Raw genomic sequence first — 15,932 nt, forward strand, 5'->3', positions numbered from 1 at the left:
GGAGTATCCCCTAGTAGGATGTGCATGGAGCGGTTATCCATCCCCCACCACCTTCAGTATGCTGAAAGGTGGGAGCCACTGAACCAGGTGTTTAGTAGCAGGCAACACCACAACAAATATGCCAGTAGAAAGAGGGGAGCTTGGCAATGGACCTTGCAGCCAGGGTACAAAGTATAGATCAAGGACCGCCACCCGGGGACGGGAGAGAGGGGAGAGTTAAAGTTGCCATTAGAACCTCATTCATTAACAGTGGTCAAAGTGAATGGTGCTAAGATAACTGATCAAAGCGGGGTAGAAGAAGTGTCAAGGAATGTGTCACACTTCAAACAGTTCCTCCCAAATGAATAGGACAGGGAATACAAAAGCCAAGATGAAGAGGAAGGAGAACTGTGTCCAGGAGAGGACCCTGAGGGCTTCATGGGACACCCCACAGCCTGAGGGGAAGCATACCAGAGCAAATGAGAGGAGGCTGAAATGGAATCAAGCCCAGAGCCAGCACGACATGGAGGAGCTCAGATATCACCTGAGAGAAAACTCCAAGCCACTAGAAGAGTGCAGAGACTACGTATATGACTGAAAAGGAATGAGGTTGGATCCTACAATTGAAAGTGGCTGTTGAGAGAGATGAATCATCCAGAAACACTGGCGTAGTATGCTGTTATATTATACTATGTATTTTCCATATGCCAGCCAGGTTCAGACCACCGAGGGGTGGAGCAATATTTTGGTTATGTTTCACATGTTTTCTCTTTTTGATTATCCTCGTTAATGGAGGGGGGAGGGGGAAGCTTTTGAAAGCTTTGTTCCACATGGTTAAAGTAATGGGAGAATATAGCGTTTGTCGTGCTGGTCCTTCCCACTTGCCAACATATCTGAGGGGGGGCGGGGGAAATCGGCAGGCTCCGCCTGTGTACATCCATGCCGTGTTATGACCGGAAGTGCGACTGGAAAAGTAAATAAAGAGGCCCAGTCAAGTGGACGGACAGTTAAGAATCGCACCATAGAGCTACTGTGTCAGTGTGAACTTTATACCAGATCAACCCCTAATGACTTCATCACTATAGTATTTAGAAAGGTGGGGGGGTATTAATTAATTTAAATCCAATTGAGGGAAGCAATATTTAGCCCTATTTTTCCATCAGTGGCTGTCCCAGTTTATGATTCTCCTATTCCGGTCATCCTTACAGAAGGAGATGAGTATAATAAATCAACTTTAAGAGCAAAAACAGCAACAGTGACAACTACACTGTCCATTTAATTGGAAACATTTTAGCGCTATATTAAATATAAAAAACACATAAAAAGAAATCTCTTGGGCCCCTAATACTAGGTGTTATTTCCATAGTCCATGGCACTAATCTTTAGAGGAAGAAAAGGTTGACTGCACCTAGCTGGAAGCTGAATAGTCAACCTGCAAGTTACACAGCAACATCTGCAGTGGCTACATATCCCAACCAGTGCTCTTACAGACAGATTACCAACCTCAGTGAGCAAGGGGTGCACTAGAGAAAAAGGGAGCAAATACTGTTGTCACATTAAGGACTGCAACAAATTATGGATGATGAGCACCATGTGGGTGGATCTAGCTTGACTAAGCCATTACTAGAGAACAATTTACCTTACCTGATGCTAGAGATGAAGAGTAGATATCCCCCCAGCCAGTGACCCAACAATTTTCCCCAGATGTAAACTGGGCAGATGTCTCTGGCACGCAGACAGGCAGGATGTAGGAGGTGAAGGTGACCACAGCACCCAGCTTCAGAAGCATTAGGTCACCAGGGCTGCCTGATTGTCTGTAGAGAGGATGAACTATTATTTGATTTATCCTGTAGCAGGCTGAATGAGAGCTGGCAGTAACAAGCTGATGCACTCCCAGGCATGCTGTGTATTGAGAAGTTGAATATCCTCTGGAAAATAAAAGATACAAATCAAGAGGAAGAAACAAAATGGTGGAAGGAGGCAACATACATGAAAGTTGACGCTTCTGTGTAAATTCTTGATACATGTATTTTATTTGCATAAACCTAATGTCACTGTGAGATGAAGGAAAAAATACACCCATATAATCTGACCTGTGGGAAATGCTTTGTCTCGTTGTAGCCTATGGAAGGTAAACGATTTCAGAACCAGACTCAATATTTGGGGGGCAATAGATGCAGTCCTCATTGCAGCTTGTGATATAGCATGTCTCACTTAGAACCTGCAAACAGACAAAAGGGCCCTTCCTAGACTTTAGTTGAGAGTTTAGGACCCAGTGATTGTGGAGAGCACACCCACATTCAGAGCCTGACAGTCTTAAGGATTGGTGCTTTCAGACTCCTTTTTTGGAGATGCTTTTCATAGGAATCCAATAAGAAAACAAAGGAAATAGTAGAAAGACAAACAGAATAGAGCATCTAGAAGCGTTTGAACAGGGATGAGAAACCTTCAGAGTGACTACTACAGGCCTCAAGCAGCTGTAGGGGAAGGAAGCTAGCATTAGTAAAATATCAAAAAGTGACTTGAGACTCTGCCAGAGGCAAAAGTCAAGAATTGTTCCATGATGTGCTGTGCATGGGTCATGTTAAAAGGAATGGCATGTGCAACAAACGTTATGCACAGGCCTAATTGAGAATCATTTCAAAGAAGGCAGGGCAAGGCCAGTGCTCAACAAGGGATCCCAACATACAAGGAGGTGTAGCAACCTCTTAGCTCTAAATTCACATAGCTTATAATAAGGCAGCTTACTAGGTCATTCTTGACCTAATAAGTTTTAAAGCAGTCAAATACAATAGTAGAATTTGGACTATCCATCTAAATTAAGAGAAAATAGCAAGACAGCCTCTCTTGCAAACATTCTCTCCATGCGGTATGAAGTAGTCTTTGTGTGGCTCCCACTGCATAGAGAGTCTCCTCCGATGCTCCACTTCAACATATGATCTTGGGCTGGATTCTGTATACTATGTTACATTAAATATTGCACAAACACTAGCACATTCACTGTTGCTTAACTTACAGACTGTAGTAGCAGTGAGCTGCTGACAACACCCAGTTGTACGCGATCAGGGACCCGCCACAAATATGTACGTTATCTACTCGGAGGCTGACTTGCCAGGGCCACGCCCCTTCTGTAGCATCAGCTCCACCCACAATCCGACTGGTGATCTCTGGCGTGCCACAAACTAGGAGGTAGAAAACACAATACTGATTCCAGCCCAAATTCAAATTACTTTGTTTTTTGCTCATAGTGTATTTCAGAAGTTCAGATGTGTTTAAACAAATTGGCAGAAAATTAAATCCATCTCCAAGAATACTTGGGTGCCACGCAAAACTGATGTCAAAATATATGAACAAGAAAAAAGAATGCAACAGAGAAATTAAATCTGAATTATCTAAAACTATCCAATTATACAGGTTAACTGGAATCGGACTATAATACCCAAAGATTCAGGATGAGTCTCAGAATGAACCAATATATTTTCAATTTTACCTAGGGTATTATGCCACATGTTTTTCATTGTATATACATATACTTGTACCGTACATTATGTTAGATAAGTCACGCATTTTCTTTCAGCATTTAGACGTTTTACAACTAAATTGTTGACTTCAAAATATTGTGTTCTTTTTTTATTGTTTTCATTATTTTGCATTCTTGGCAAGTTGTTCCATGATACACTCACTTTTTTCTTCCAATTTTCTCTACATAGATTTATCAGATGACATTTCGTACACAATTATAAACTTTTAAAACGTATTTGCCCATTATACAGTATTTAAAGGAGCATATCATTACTGCTATGTGGAGTGACTGTTCGATATATGAGCACATTTTATACGTTAACTCCAAAATATGCAGTTCACATAGTCAATAGAAAATAGCAATGTAGTTAGCAGGCTATTATAGTAACGTGGATATTTGTATTGTCTTAACGCATATAAGTAAACTATGACAAGACAAGGAGAAAACAAAAAAAAAGGGAGAGAGTAATTATTTCCCCCACCCCACCCTCAAACGATCTCAATCCAACAGTCCAGATGTCAACCTACTCCAACCATATCAATATGAGTATGCCATAGTGTAGAAGAGAGTCCCAACCAATGTTAGATTACTAATAATTGCAGCCAGAAAAAAAAAAATCACATTCACAGCCGGGGGAGGGCAGGCACAAGGGAACATGAGAATTAACAAGAAGCATGCAAGTCATCTTGAGGGGCTAGGAAGGGTCTTGTTTTTCCGCACGGAACTGTCCCAACAAAGTATCTCCACATTCCTCCCTCCTTAGGGCCATAACTTCAGCCGACCTCTAGTAGCAGACCTCTTCTCACCAGCTCCGAGCTGATGGCAAAGCTGGTGGTTTCCAGTGGCGCGTTGTCGGTCTTTCGGCTAGTAACAGTGCCAGATCAATGAAGCAGGATTGTACCCTTCAAGATTTGGGCCGAGGATATAACCCCAACATACAAGTGTTGCATGGTGTCCCAATGCATGCATCCAGTGAGAGTTCAGAGTGCATCACATTTGTGCTTCCAGTAACTATACAATCAGGGATACCCCCATATCATATGCAAAAGATCGGCGTCTACTGCGCGGCATCTCGGACAATTCGATGAAGCAGAGGGAAATATTTTATGTAGTGTGGACGGCGTCAGGTATGCTCGATGAGAGTGCATACTGCATGAATGGAAATCTGGTATTCCGAGGTATCTTGCTAGAGTATACTAGCATAAACTGCCATTCTTTATTATCGAGGGGACGGCGAAGGTCATCCTCCCAGCGTTCTCGAAGTGGATTCAGGTTATATGTAAATGGGATCCTACACCTTTGTATAACCACTTGACTGAATGTCTCCCCATGCCCATCTCCTTAACTGCTTGACAAGTGCATATATCTTCAGTTCAGTGCCCTTTGGGAAGTAATGGGGATGTATAAATCATAGTATGGAGGCGTGTGTGGGGAATGGAGCCCCCGGGAGCTCATGGGATGGAATAAAATCACGGTGCTGGACTAGTTTCCCATCGATGAAGAGATCACTTAAAATAGAAACGCCATCCGTTTCACAGGGAGCCAGCTTAACCAGGGGAATAATCACTGTAGGAAAGGGCAAGGGGAATAATGGAATTTTCAGGGAATAGGAGTGCCTAGACCTTGAAATATGGATTGCAAAGTACCAGCAGCTAATGTCATTATGTAGAAGCAAGGGTAAAGTAGATTAGGGACGTTTACTTCCCGGTAGGAGCAAAGATTGTAATTTCCCAGACTGCGATTAAAGAAGAGCGTCATATATTTCCCGTAGGTTTAGACCCGCCAGCCAGTAAGAAAGTCATTGCAATTGGACGGCAAGGCAGTATGAGAGAAATTCGGGGCCCCAAGACCTTCGTCATCTGTTGGCATTTGTAAGTTATGGAGTCCAATGCGGTGGCAGCCTGAGCCCCATATCAGGTTTACCAAGAGGATGTCCAGGGATTTGAACTGGAAAGTTGGCAAAGTAAAATATTAGTTAAGGGAGCATCACCATTTTGGCAAGTGCTAGCCTGTCCATTACTGATAAAAGGTAGTGCGGTCCAGAACTTAACCCGGGCTCTCAGCGTGGAGATGGCCCTTAATAGGTTGCCCTCGAGGAGATCTGTGTGTGTTCGGTAAATCTGGATCCCCAAATAGCGAAACGTGTGGTGTGCCACTGGAATCTCGTAGTTCCCAAGGGCAATACTATGTTGCGTTACTGGGCCCTGAACAGGAAAGGCATAGGACTTACCACGGTTTACACACATGGCAAACCAATCAGGAAAGAGCTGGAGGATATTGGAAATGGGGGTAAGGTCTCTTTCGATATCACAGATGTACACAAGCATATCATCAGCGTATAGAGAGATGGAATGTGAAAGAGGGCCATATTGTATGTCCCAGGTTCCTGTTTCTTGGAGGAGCCTCTGTGCTAGAGGCTCCACTGCTAACACAAATAATAATGGCGATAGAGGGCATCCTTGGCCCATACCCCAGGAGATAGTGTATAGCTCTGAGATATGGGCACCGGCTTTGGCATGGGCTGTTGGTTCAGTGTACAGTTTGTGCGAGCAGGAGCCAGCTGGGTAACTACAAGAACCAGCATCCCCTGGTCCCAGGAGGCAGCCCCAGTATTAGCTTCACCTGCGATGCTGTTTGGAGCTATAAAGGGCGCTATCTCTCCCCACTGCACTGTTCATTGTGTGATAAGGAGCCAGCGGAGGGACTACAAGAACCAGCATCCTAGGGTCCCAGGAGGTGGCCCCAGGATTAGCTTCGCCTGCGGTGCTGTTTGGCGCTATAAAGTGTGCTATCTTTCCCGGCTGCGCGGTTCATTGTGTGAACAGGAGCCAGCAGGGGGGACTACAAGAACCAGCATGCTCGGGTCCCAGGAGGCGGCCCCAGGATTAGCTTCACCTGCAGTGTTGTTTGGTGCCATAAAGCGCACTAATTTTCCCCGCTGCGCGGGTCATCGCGTGAGCAGAAGCCAGTGAGGGACTAAAAGAACCAGCATCCTTAGGTTCCCGGAGGTGGCCCCAGGATTAGCTTCACCTCCAGTGCTGTTGGGCCCATAATGCGCTCTAATTTTCCCGCTGTGCGGGCCATCGGGCCATCTTGTGCTCATCAGCACCAGGAAGAGCCAGGGGGCAGGACCACCCCCCATGGTCGTTTTGTCCTCCAGTTTGGTAAGATTGTTTTATTGACTGCAGATAGTAACTGGGGCTTCATGAAACTGGGTGCCTGTGCTCACGATTGTGCTTCCACTTAATTGAGTGATTAGTTTCGGTCTTTTCCTTATTGAAGTACTTGCCCAGCCCGCTCCTGAAATAAGCATTCATGCTGGACCGGAAAGGTCATGTGGAAATGAGACAAGTCAATATATTGCTGGGGTGCTTCTGCTTCCTAGTTTGTATTTTTTAGTGTAACATTGTATGAGCCCATACAGAGCTTAATTGCATTTTATTTATGTGCACTGAATTTTTAGTATTTAGAGTGTAGCTGCTTTAAAAGAAAAGGAATTGCCATGGTGAAGCGAAAGCGGTGGATGGCCCCTGAGGTCAGGAGGTTTAAAGAAAGCCCCTAGACATGCAGCAGAGAATTGTACATTGGCAGAGACTGATTAGTTAATCGAGGAGGTGGAGGGGCTACTTGATCATAAAGATAAACATCATGGGAAGCCTGTTAAGGGGACTGCATTTAAGGGCAAGACAAATGGGCTGTCCCATAAGGGCATTAGGCCCTTTCTTAAGCAAACCAAAAAGGTGGGGACCCCAGACTCTAACATCAAGGCCCATTCAATGAGGAATGTGTCCCCTCCACTGACTAGCTTGGCTCCCCCTGATTGTATGCCCTGGCAATTAACAACTTCTATAATCAATAACGTGGAATGGTCCAAAAGATTTGCGGTATTGAATACCTTGGAGACTATTGAGGTAGGCACTGTTGTCCCCAGGCCAGTCCCCATTGGAGAAAGTCTTCCCTCACTGAACAGTTACAATCTTTAAATTGTGAAATTATGTTCTTACGAGATTATATAGGTTGTCTAGCTGACAACCTAAATGGAAAATTGGACTAATTATCCATACTTGTTATGAAAATGAATAGGACACGTGAAGCTTCAAATAGTAGGCCAGGATTAACATTTATGAATCAACCCTCACCTATTAGAATACATCAGCATGAGAATGTTGTCATCTGCGCTTATTCTAGTGGCAAAGCCAAAGAAGGTTTGCCTTCGATGAAAACCAAGAATGCAAGGTAAAACACGTTGAGGGCAGGGTAACATACGCAGGGAACAGAGTCAGAGTAACTTACAGTACGATCAGAGGAAAACATATTTAGGAAGTATGTCTACAGCCAATCGGAGAATGGGGGGGGGGGGCGGAGAAAGGATGAGCATAAAGAACAATATGATATTCACATGGTTAATGTTCTCAAATTGCCATATGACGGGAGGGAATCACAAGAAGTGCTTATTAACAAAGCAGTACATTGGATAAGACACTCTAGAGGTTGCAGGTCTGTTATAAGAGAAGATATCCTCTATGTAAGAAGTCTCAGCAACAATAATAAACCACATGACACAACAGGGCTGAAACTAAGGTCCCAGTTTTGGTGAAAGGATTACTATTGCTTGAACTGATATTCCGGCCTCCTAAAATGACAGAAATAAGACTAAATGTTCGTGACCCAAATGAGCGGAGGACTCAAGTTGCCACCAACCTCACACATGGTCGGATAGATGGGCAGCAGGCAATTGATTGACAAGAGGAATTACAAGTAATGCAGGGACTCCCCATATGATTTCTGGTAAAGAGTGGGATCGAATGTTAGGAATGAATATTGAAAAAGTCATGGCATAACATCTTCAGGAGCCACCCAGCATAGCCCGGTCAAAAATGTTCGGAGAATCAAAACAAAGTTGATGTTGTTGACACATTGGGGATGATTATGCTAGAAGAAGATTGTATAAGAATATGGTCATAGAATGTCGCCAGGATACGGGCCAAGCTTCCAGATCCTGAATGGGGAAGCTTCATTAACTCGCATCATATCATACTATTGCAGGAGACATGGGCCACTGATCAAGTTCATAGGTCAGGTTTTATGACTTATACTAAAAAGGCTGTCCCCTTGACTGCAGGAAAGGCCTCGGGGGGGCTTATGATTTGGCTATGGCTGGATCTTTTTCCCCAAAGAAAAGTTTGCTCTCTCGGAGAGCAGAGACGTTTTGAGGCTAGAAATTAGTATATCCACCAGACAAGGTACTAAGGGCCAGATGTAGGAAGGTTCCAAATTGCGAGTTGCAATTTGCGAGTCCCAGCGACTCGCAAATTGCAACTCGCAATTTGGAATGCAGAAAGGTGTCTCAGACACCTTCTGCGAGTCGCTATGGGGTCGCAAAGACCCACCTCATTAATATTAATGAGGTGGGTCGCAATTTGCGACCCCATAGCGATGCAGGGCACTCACGGGGATGGTGGCCTGCTGGGAACAGCAGACCACCATGTCCGTGACTGCTTTTAAATAAAGCAGTCTTTTTTTTTCAAAGTGCAACCTGTTTTCCTTAAAGGAAAACGAGCTGCACTTTGAAAAAAAAAACCGAAACCTTTTGTTTCGGTATTTTTCAGGGCAGGTAGTGGTCCATTGGACCACTGCCTGCCCTGAAAAATTATTTTTTTTGCCAGACACAAAGGGGAAGGGGTCCCATGGGGACCCCTTCCCGTTTGCGCCTGGGTTACCATCCACTTCAAGTGGATGGTAACTGCGCTTTCATTTGCGATCGCGGTCGCAAATGAAAATGCATAGCATTGCGACTCGCAAATAGGAAGGGAACACCCCTTCCTATTTGCGAGTCGGAAATGCATTTTGCGAGTCGGTTCCGACTCGCAAAATGCATTTCAACATAGCAAAGACGCATTTGCGACTCGCAAACGGCGATTTTCGCCGTTTGCGAGTCGCAAAGTCTTTGCTACATCTGGCCCCTAGTTCTCTCACTGCAGTGTAGTTTCTAGAACAATATTTACTGTGTGTCGCTCTGGGGTGCTTCTACTTTTCCTGTGAGTCTTACGCTCATAGCTGACACGTTTCCCAGGTTCATGCGTGATGTGCTGCTCCATTCCAGGCTTTTTTCTTTGAATTCTGGGACGTGAAGTCCTGTTTTATAATGGCATAAACAAGACGAGTCCCAGAACCTCCCCCCCTCCTCCAAATAAAGTAGCAGAGTCCCACCTGCCTCATTCCCAACGCCTGGCAAGCCCTCTCCCAGGTTAAGACACTCTAAGGGAAATCACACCCTCACCAGCCCTGTCCCCTGCACCATGTCTACCTCGTTCATTGGCTCTTAGGGAACTGAAAGATTCAACATTCTTACCAAACATATTGCCAAGTATACAACCAAAAAGACACCTGCTGGTGCTGTCACTAATGCTCCACCCAGCCTATGCACACCCTGGACATCCCACTTGTCCCTCCCATTGACTCACTGTGGTGCACCCAAGAAAGTGTGCCGATACCTGCATGCCCACAGTAATGTTTTGACACGGGACCTTGGGCCAGATGTAGTAAAGAAGCATTTTGCGAGTTGCAAATAGCGAGTCTTAGCGACTCGCTATTTGCAACTCGCAAAATGTTATGCAGAACGGTGTCTCTGACACCGCCTGCGAGTCGGTATGGGGTCGCAATGACCCACCTCATTAATATTAATGAGGTGGGTCGCAAATTGCGGCCCCATACCGACTATGGGCACTCGCAAACATGGAGGCCTGCTGTAGTCAGCAGACCTCCGTGTTCGTGACTGCTTTAAATAAAGCAGTTTTTTTTTTTTTTAAGTGTAGCCCGTTTTCCTTAAAGGAAAACGAGCTGCACTTAAAAAAAAAACCGAAACCTTTAGTTTCAAGGGACCACTCCCTGCCCTGAAAAAATGTTTTTGGGTCCAGTCACAAACTGGAAGGGGTCCCATGGGGACCCCTTCCAATTTGCGAGTGGGTTACCATCCACTTGAAGTGGATGGTAACTGCAACACCATTTGCGACCGCATATGCGGTCGCAAATGGTATTGCATACCACTAGGAATCGCAAATAGGAAGGGAACACCCCTTCCTATTTGCGATTCTGAAATGCATTTTGCGAGTCGGTTCGACTCGCAGAATGCATTTCTGCATAGGAAAATGAGATTTGCAACTCGCAAAACGGCAGTTTTTGCCGTTTGCGAGTTGCAAATCCTTTCCTACATCTGGCCCTAAGTACATTGCCGTGGTGAATATATATGTAATATCTATTCCCTCAGTAGTTTTTCCACTACAGTGGATCAACTAACGGATACGCTTGGTAAATTCCATGGGGGAGCGTTAGAAATTATAGCTGGGAATTATAACACACAAATAGCTTTGCGCATGTGCAAGATTGAATCTAATGCCCCAGTGTTTAGATCTGGTCCTTCAAATGCTGTTGGGAAAAAGTAATCTAAAGGTGCATTACAACTATCTGATTGGGCTGTAGCGCATGGTATGAAAGTATTTATTGGGAGTACAAAATCTGATTGCCCTCCGCACCCAACTTTCAAAAGAGGTGTGATAACAAGTTTTATAGATTATATCTTTTTGGACCAACAGCTATGGCCTTTCCTAATTGATATGGAGATAATCACAAGTGTAAATAGTGACCATCAAGCACTAAGGGTTTGTGCTTTAACCGCTTCTATGCCTTTCGACGAGATGATCTCGTCCAAGGCTACAGTTCCCCTGTGCCTTGGACGAGATCATCTCGTCCAAGGCACAGGGGAACTTGGGGGGAGCGCTAGCGCGCCCCCGTGCACCCCTCTCCCCCACCAAGGCGGGGATGGAAGGGGAAGACCTTCCCCTTCCCCCCCCAACCCCCCCGGCAATCCGATGACGTCAGCACGCGCACAGCGCGCCGACGTCCTCTAGTGTTGTCGGGCGCGCTGGAAGCCATTTGCTTCCAGCGCGTCGTCGTGAAAGGACACAAAAGGTGAGTCCTTTCTGTTTTTGGGGGGCGGGGGGGGGTGGTGAAAACAGACACGGAGGAAAGGGTTTTTCCTTTCCCCCGTGCCTGTTTTCACAAGATTCCTTCTCCACGATCGCGGGCAGGGCTCGCGATCGTGGAGCAGGAGTCTCCACTAGACCCTAGGGATTTTTAGAAATTAGTTTATTTTGGGGGCGACCCCTTGGGCAAGGGTCACCCCCCTGGGGGGCATTTTTTTTAGTATTTCACCCCCCCCCCCCCCCCCGGGGGCAGATCCGCCGATTTTTCGGCGGATCTGCCACCGGGGGGGGGGGGGGGGGGGGAAATCCACTAGACACCAGGGAATTTGTTTTTATTGTGTTTTTTGGGGCTGACCCCTTGTGCAAGGGTCGCCCCACCCCGGGTCAATTTTTTTAGTGTTTCGCCCCCCCCGGGGGCAGATCGCCTTTTTTTTTAGCCGATCTGCCCCCGGGGGGGGGCGAAATCCACTAGACACCAGGGATTTAGTTTTATTGTAAAGTTTTTTTGGGGGGCGACCCCTTGGGCAAGGGGCACCCCACTGGGGGGGCTATTTTTTTAGTATTTCGCTCCCTCCCCCCCCCCGGGGGCAGATTGCCAATTTTTGAAATCCACAAGACACTAGGGATTTTGTTTTTATTGTTTATTTTGGGGGCAACCCTTTGGGCAAGGGTCGCTCCACTGGGGAGCTATTTTTTTTTTCTGTTTCGGCCCCCCCGATGGCAGACCAGCCATTTTTTTTGGACGATCTGGCCCCCGGGGGGGTGGAAGCACACTAGACGCCAGGGATTGTGTGGTGTGTGTGTGGTGTGTGTTTGGGGGCACCCCTTGGGCAACGGTTGCCCCCCTAAAGTGGGGAAAGTTCGTATTGGCCATCTCTGCCCCTATTTTTGTAGGCCCATCTGCCCCCAAGGAGGGCAGAAACCACCAATATGGCAGGGATTTTTTTGTTTTGTGTTGTGCTGGGGGTGCCCCCTTTGGGAAGGGTCGCCCCCTAAAGGGGGCACAGAGGTGTTGCCCATTTCTGCCCCCCTTGGGGGCAGATTGGCCAATTTATTCACGCCCATCTACCCCCGAGGGGGGCAGGATCCACTTAGGTACCAGGGACAACTTCTAAGTTCTTGGTGGTGGGGTGTTTGTCAACTGGCAAAGTATTTGTATTTGTGATTATAACAATTTATTTCTTCTTTTTCTTCTAGTTCAACGCTTTTGCTTCCTTTGTTGTGGATCTTTGCGGTTTTGGCAGTAGTTGTCCTGCGGTTTGCATAGTTGCATGTTTTAGGTAAGTGAAAGCAATTTACTCCAAAGGAGTATTGTTGACATGCATGAATGACATGTTTGTAGGTGGTGTACTAAATGCAGTATTGTGTGTTTGACATTGTCCTTAGATTTGAGCACAGTGATGTTTGTGTTGTCATATGTCTAATTTTCTTTTTTCTTTTTAGTGGGATATCATTGGTGATTGCTGTGTCTGTGCAGAGTAGTTGCTTGGTGAGTAGCTATTTCAGGCAAGTGAGTGGTATAGTTTTTTGTAGTACATAACTCTTTGTGATAAAGCTACACTTTGTTTATTACTTATTTTAGTGCTAGTTGTTGTTGGCAATCCATTTGTTGTTAGGATCATGGCTAGCCGCAAAGTGACCGCTCAGCAGGTTGTTCGCATGCTCTTTGAGTCGTCTTCAGACCATGATTACGACACCGACTCTGCATCTGAGGCAGAGGAGGAAGCAGGAGATTCTGGAAGTGAGTTTTCTGTCCGAGAGTATTCTTTTGATGAGGAAGCTGCTCTCAGTGCAGATGAAGGGCCTGTGTTAGAGGAGGACATTGATGTGCCAAGAGTGCAGCAGCCTGGGGCTGAAGGGTTTCCCATTAGAAGACCTGACACCTGGATTGCCCCAAACATGGAGCAGCCACAGTTACCTGCATTTACTGGTCTCCCAGGGTGTAGAGTTAATACGGAAAACTTTTTGCCTGTCCATTTCTTTCACTTGTTAATGGACAATGTATTTTTGGAAGAGATTGTGGAGCAGACAAATGTGTATGCAGAGCAATATTTGCGGGACAACGCTGCCAGACTTAAGCCTCAGTCTAGAGCTACTCATTGGGTTCCCACATATCTGGAAGAGATGAAAAGGTTTTTAGGTTTGTCTTTTTTGATGGGGTTGATCAGGAAGCCATCACTGGCTTCTTATTGATCTACTAGTCCCTTGATGGCAACTGCTATATTTCCTGCAACTATGACACGTAATCGGTATTTGCTTCTTCTTCGTATGCTGCATTTTGTAGACAATGCTTTAGCCTTGCCACGAGATCACCCTGATTGTGACCGCCTTTTTAAGATTAGGCCTGTCCTTGATCATTTTGTGGATCGGTTTTCAGAGGTCTATGTTCCAGGCAAAGAGATAAGTGTGGACGAGTCTTTGGTCCTTTTCAAGGGGCGTTTAGTTTTTAAGCAGTACATTCCTAGTAAGAGGGCACGGTATGGGATTAAATTGTATCTGCTGTCAGAAAGCAGTACAGGATATGTGTATAATTTCCGGGTCTACACTGGTAGGGATTCCAGTATTGACCCTCCTGGTTGTCCGGCCACTTTTGGAGTTAGCGAAAAAATTGTGTGGGAACTTGCTAGACGGCTGTTTAACAAAGGTCACCATTTGTACGTAGATAATTTCTACACTGGAGTGCAGTTGTTCAAGGAGTTGTTTAGGGTGGACACTGTTGCTTGTGGCACAATCCTTTCTAACCGGAAAGGCTATCCAAGGGAGCTTGTCTGTAAAAAACTTGAGGGGACAGTGCAGTGCCTTGCGGAATAATGAGCTGCTAGCTCTGAAATTTTCAGACAGGAGGGATGTGTACATGCTATCGACCATACATGATGAGAGTACTTCCCCTGTGGCTGTTTGGGGTCAGGTTGCGGAATTGCGCAAACCTGCGTGCATTTTGGATTACAATAGGCACATGGGTGGTATTGATAGAATAGATCAGCGGTTGGAACCTTACACTGCTCTTCGTAAGTCTTATGTGTGGTATAAAAAGTTGGCCCTACATTTATTTCATTTGGCAACTTTTAATGCCTTTATTGTATACAAGGATTGTTCACCTGAGTCAAGGATGACATTTGTTAAATTTCAGGAGTCGGTGATAGAAAGCCTTATTGTGGTGGAACCGGCAAGAGTTCCTAGAGTGGAAGTGGTGGAGGATGTGGCTAGATTGAAAGATTGGCACTTTCCAGATCACATTCCTCCCACTCCCAAAAAAGACATGCCCACAAAGAAATGTAGAGTATGTGCCCGGAGATCAATCCGGAGGGAGAGCCGGATGTACTGCCCCGAATGCCCTTCAAAGCCTGGGCTGTGTGTGCCCAGCTGTTTTAGAAGTTACCACACAAGGAAAAACGTTTGGGAAATACCGTGAGCGTAAGCTGTCTGTTTTATATTTTCATATGTTTCACGGTTGGCATCTCTGTCGTGTATTTAGTTAGAGCTTTTGTGTTTGTAGTTTTGTGCTTATTTTATAATTAGTGGTTTCTTTGTTGTTTATAAATAAAAAAAGTGATGGCGGTGTGCGTGGGGTGGCGCTTGGCTGGCGGTGTGCGTGGGGTGGCGCTTGGCTGGCGGTGTGCGTGGGGTGGCGCTTGTCTGGCGGTGTGCTTGGGGTGGCGATTGGCTGGCGGTGTGCGTGGGGTGGCGATTGGCTGGCGGTGTGCGTGGGGTGGCGCTTGGCTGGCGGTGCCGGCCAAACGGCAGTCCACACTCCCATCAGCTGGTGTGATTCTTGTATCAGGCATGTGGGTGTATGTAAGTGATGGGCCCTTGAGTGGCGCGGTCTGTCGATGTGAGTGTTTTAATTTGCTGGGCCCGTGGCTGGTGGTGTGAATGGTCTTGTGCGTGTCATGTATGAAAGGTGTGTGAATGGACTGTAAAGCGGTTGGTGCCTTGTCGCAGCTTTACAGCTCACGAGCTGTGAGTCATTGGTTCACTTTTTTGCCTTTCAGTTATTAGCAGTGCATTTCATTTTTGTGAAATCTCTTGTTAATAAAATTTGATCCACTGAACCATCACTCACCCTCGTGCCAAATCCAACCAGTATGTGTGGTACAAATGACAAAACCTGGTCCGCTGTAATCAGGCGTCGCAGCACACCTGTGACACGCTAGGTGCCTCGGGTGGGACCCCGATGATGAAGCATGCCACCAACTTGGTTGGTGGGTGAGGGGTCTTCTTCACATAACCTAAGGGTGTTTCTTTTCACAATTTTAGTGTTTGGCACATCACGGACGTATGTGCACACATCAAAATGATATATTACAAAAATACCTGTGTTTGGGGGGGGAGGGCCCACCTATGTTTTTGGTCCTGGGTGCGGCCTTCATCTAGGGAAACCTACAAAACCCAGAATTTTTTTAAAACTAGACACCCCAAGGAGTCCAGGGAGGTGTGGCTTGCGTGGC

The 15,932-nt window shown here is 46.0% G+C and overlaps 1 protein-coding gene across 1 annotated transcript in view; it reads right to left on the reverse strand.

Annotated features, from left to right (window-relative positions):
- The window catches only part of LOC138304301 (serine protease 27-like), a 102,710-nt gene that overhangs the window by 32,870 nt on the left and 53,908 nt on the right, over nucleotides 1-15,932 (reverse strand). The window contains exons 3-4 of the mRNA XM_069244253.1: nucleotides 2,996-3,161; nucleotides 1,624-1,907 (exon numbers count right to left, since the gene is read on the reverse strand). Of these exons, the coding sequence (XP_069100354.1) occupies nucleotides 1,624-1,907; nucleotides 2,996-3,161 (450 nt within the window). The remainder of the gene's footprint in view (nucleotides 1-1,623; nucleotides 1,908-2,995; nucleotides 3,162-15,932) is intronic.

This window comes from Pleurodeles waltl, chromosome 7 (assembly GCF_031143425.1).
Source record: "Pleurodeles waltl isolate 20211129_DDA chromosome 7, aPleWal1.hap1.20221129, whole genome shotgun sequence".
Classification (NCBI taxonomy): domain Eukaryota; kingdom Metazoa; phylum Chordata; class Amphibia; order Caudata; family Salamandridae; genus Pleurodeles; species Pleurodeles waltl.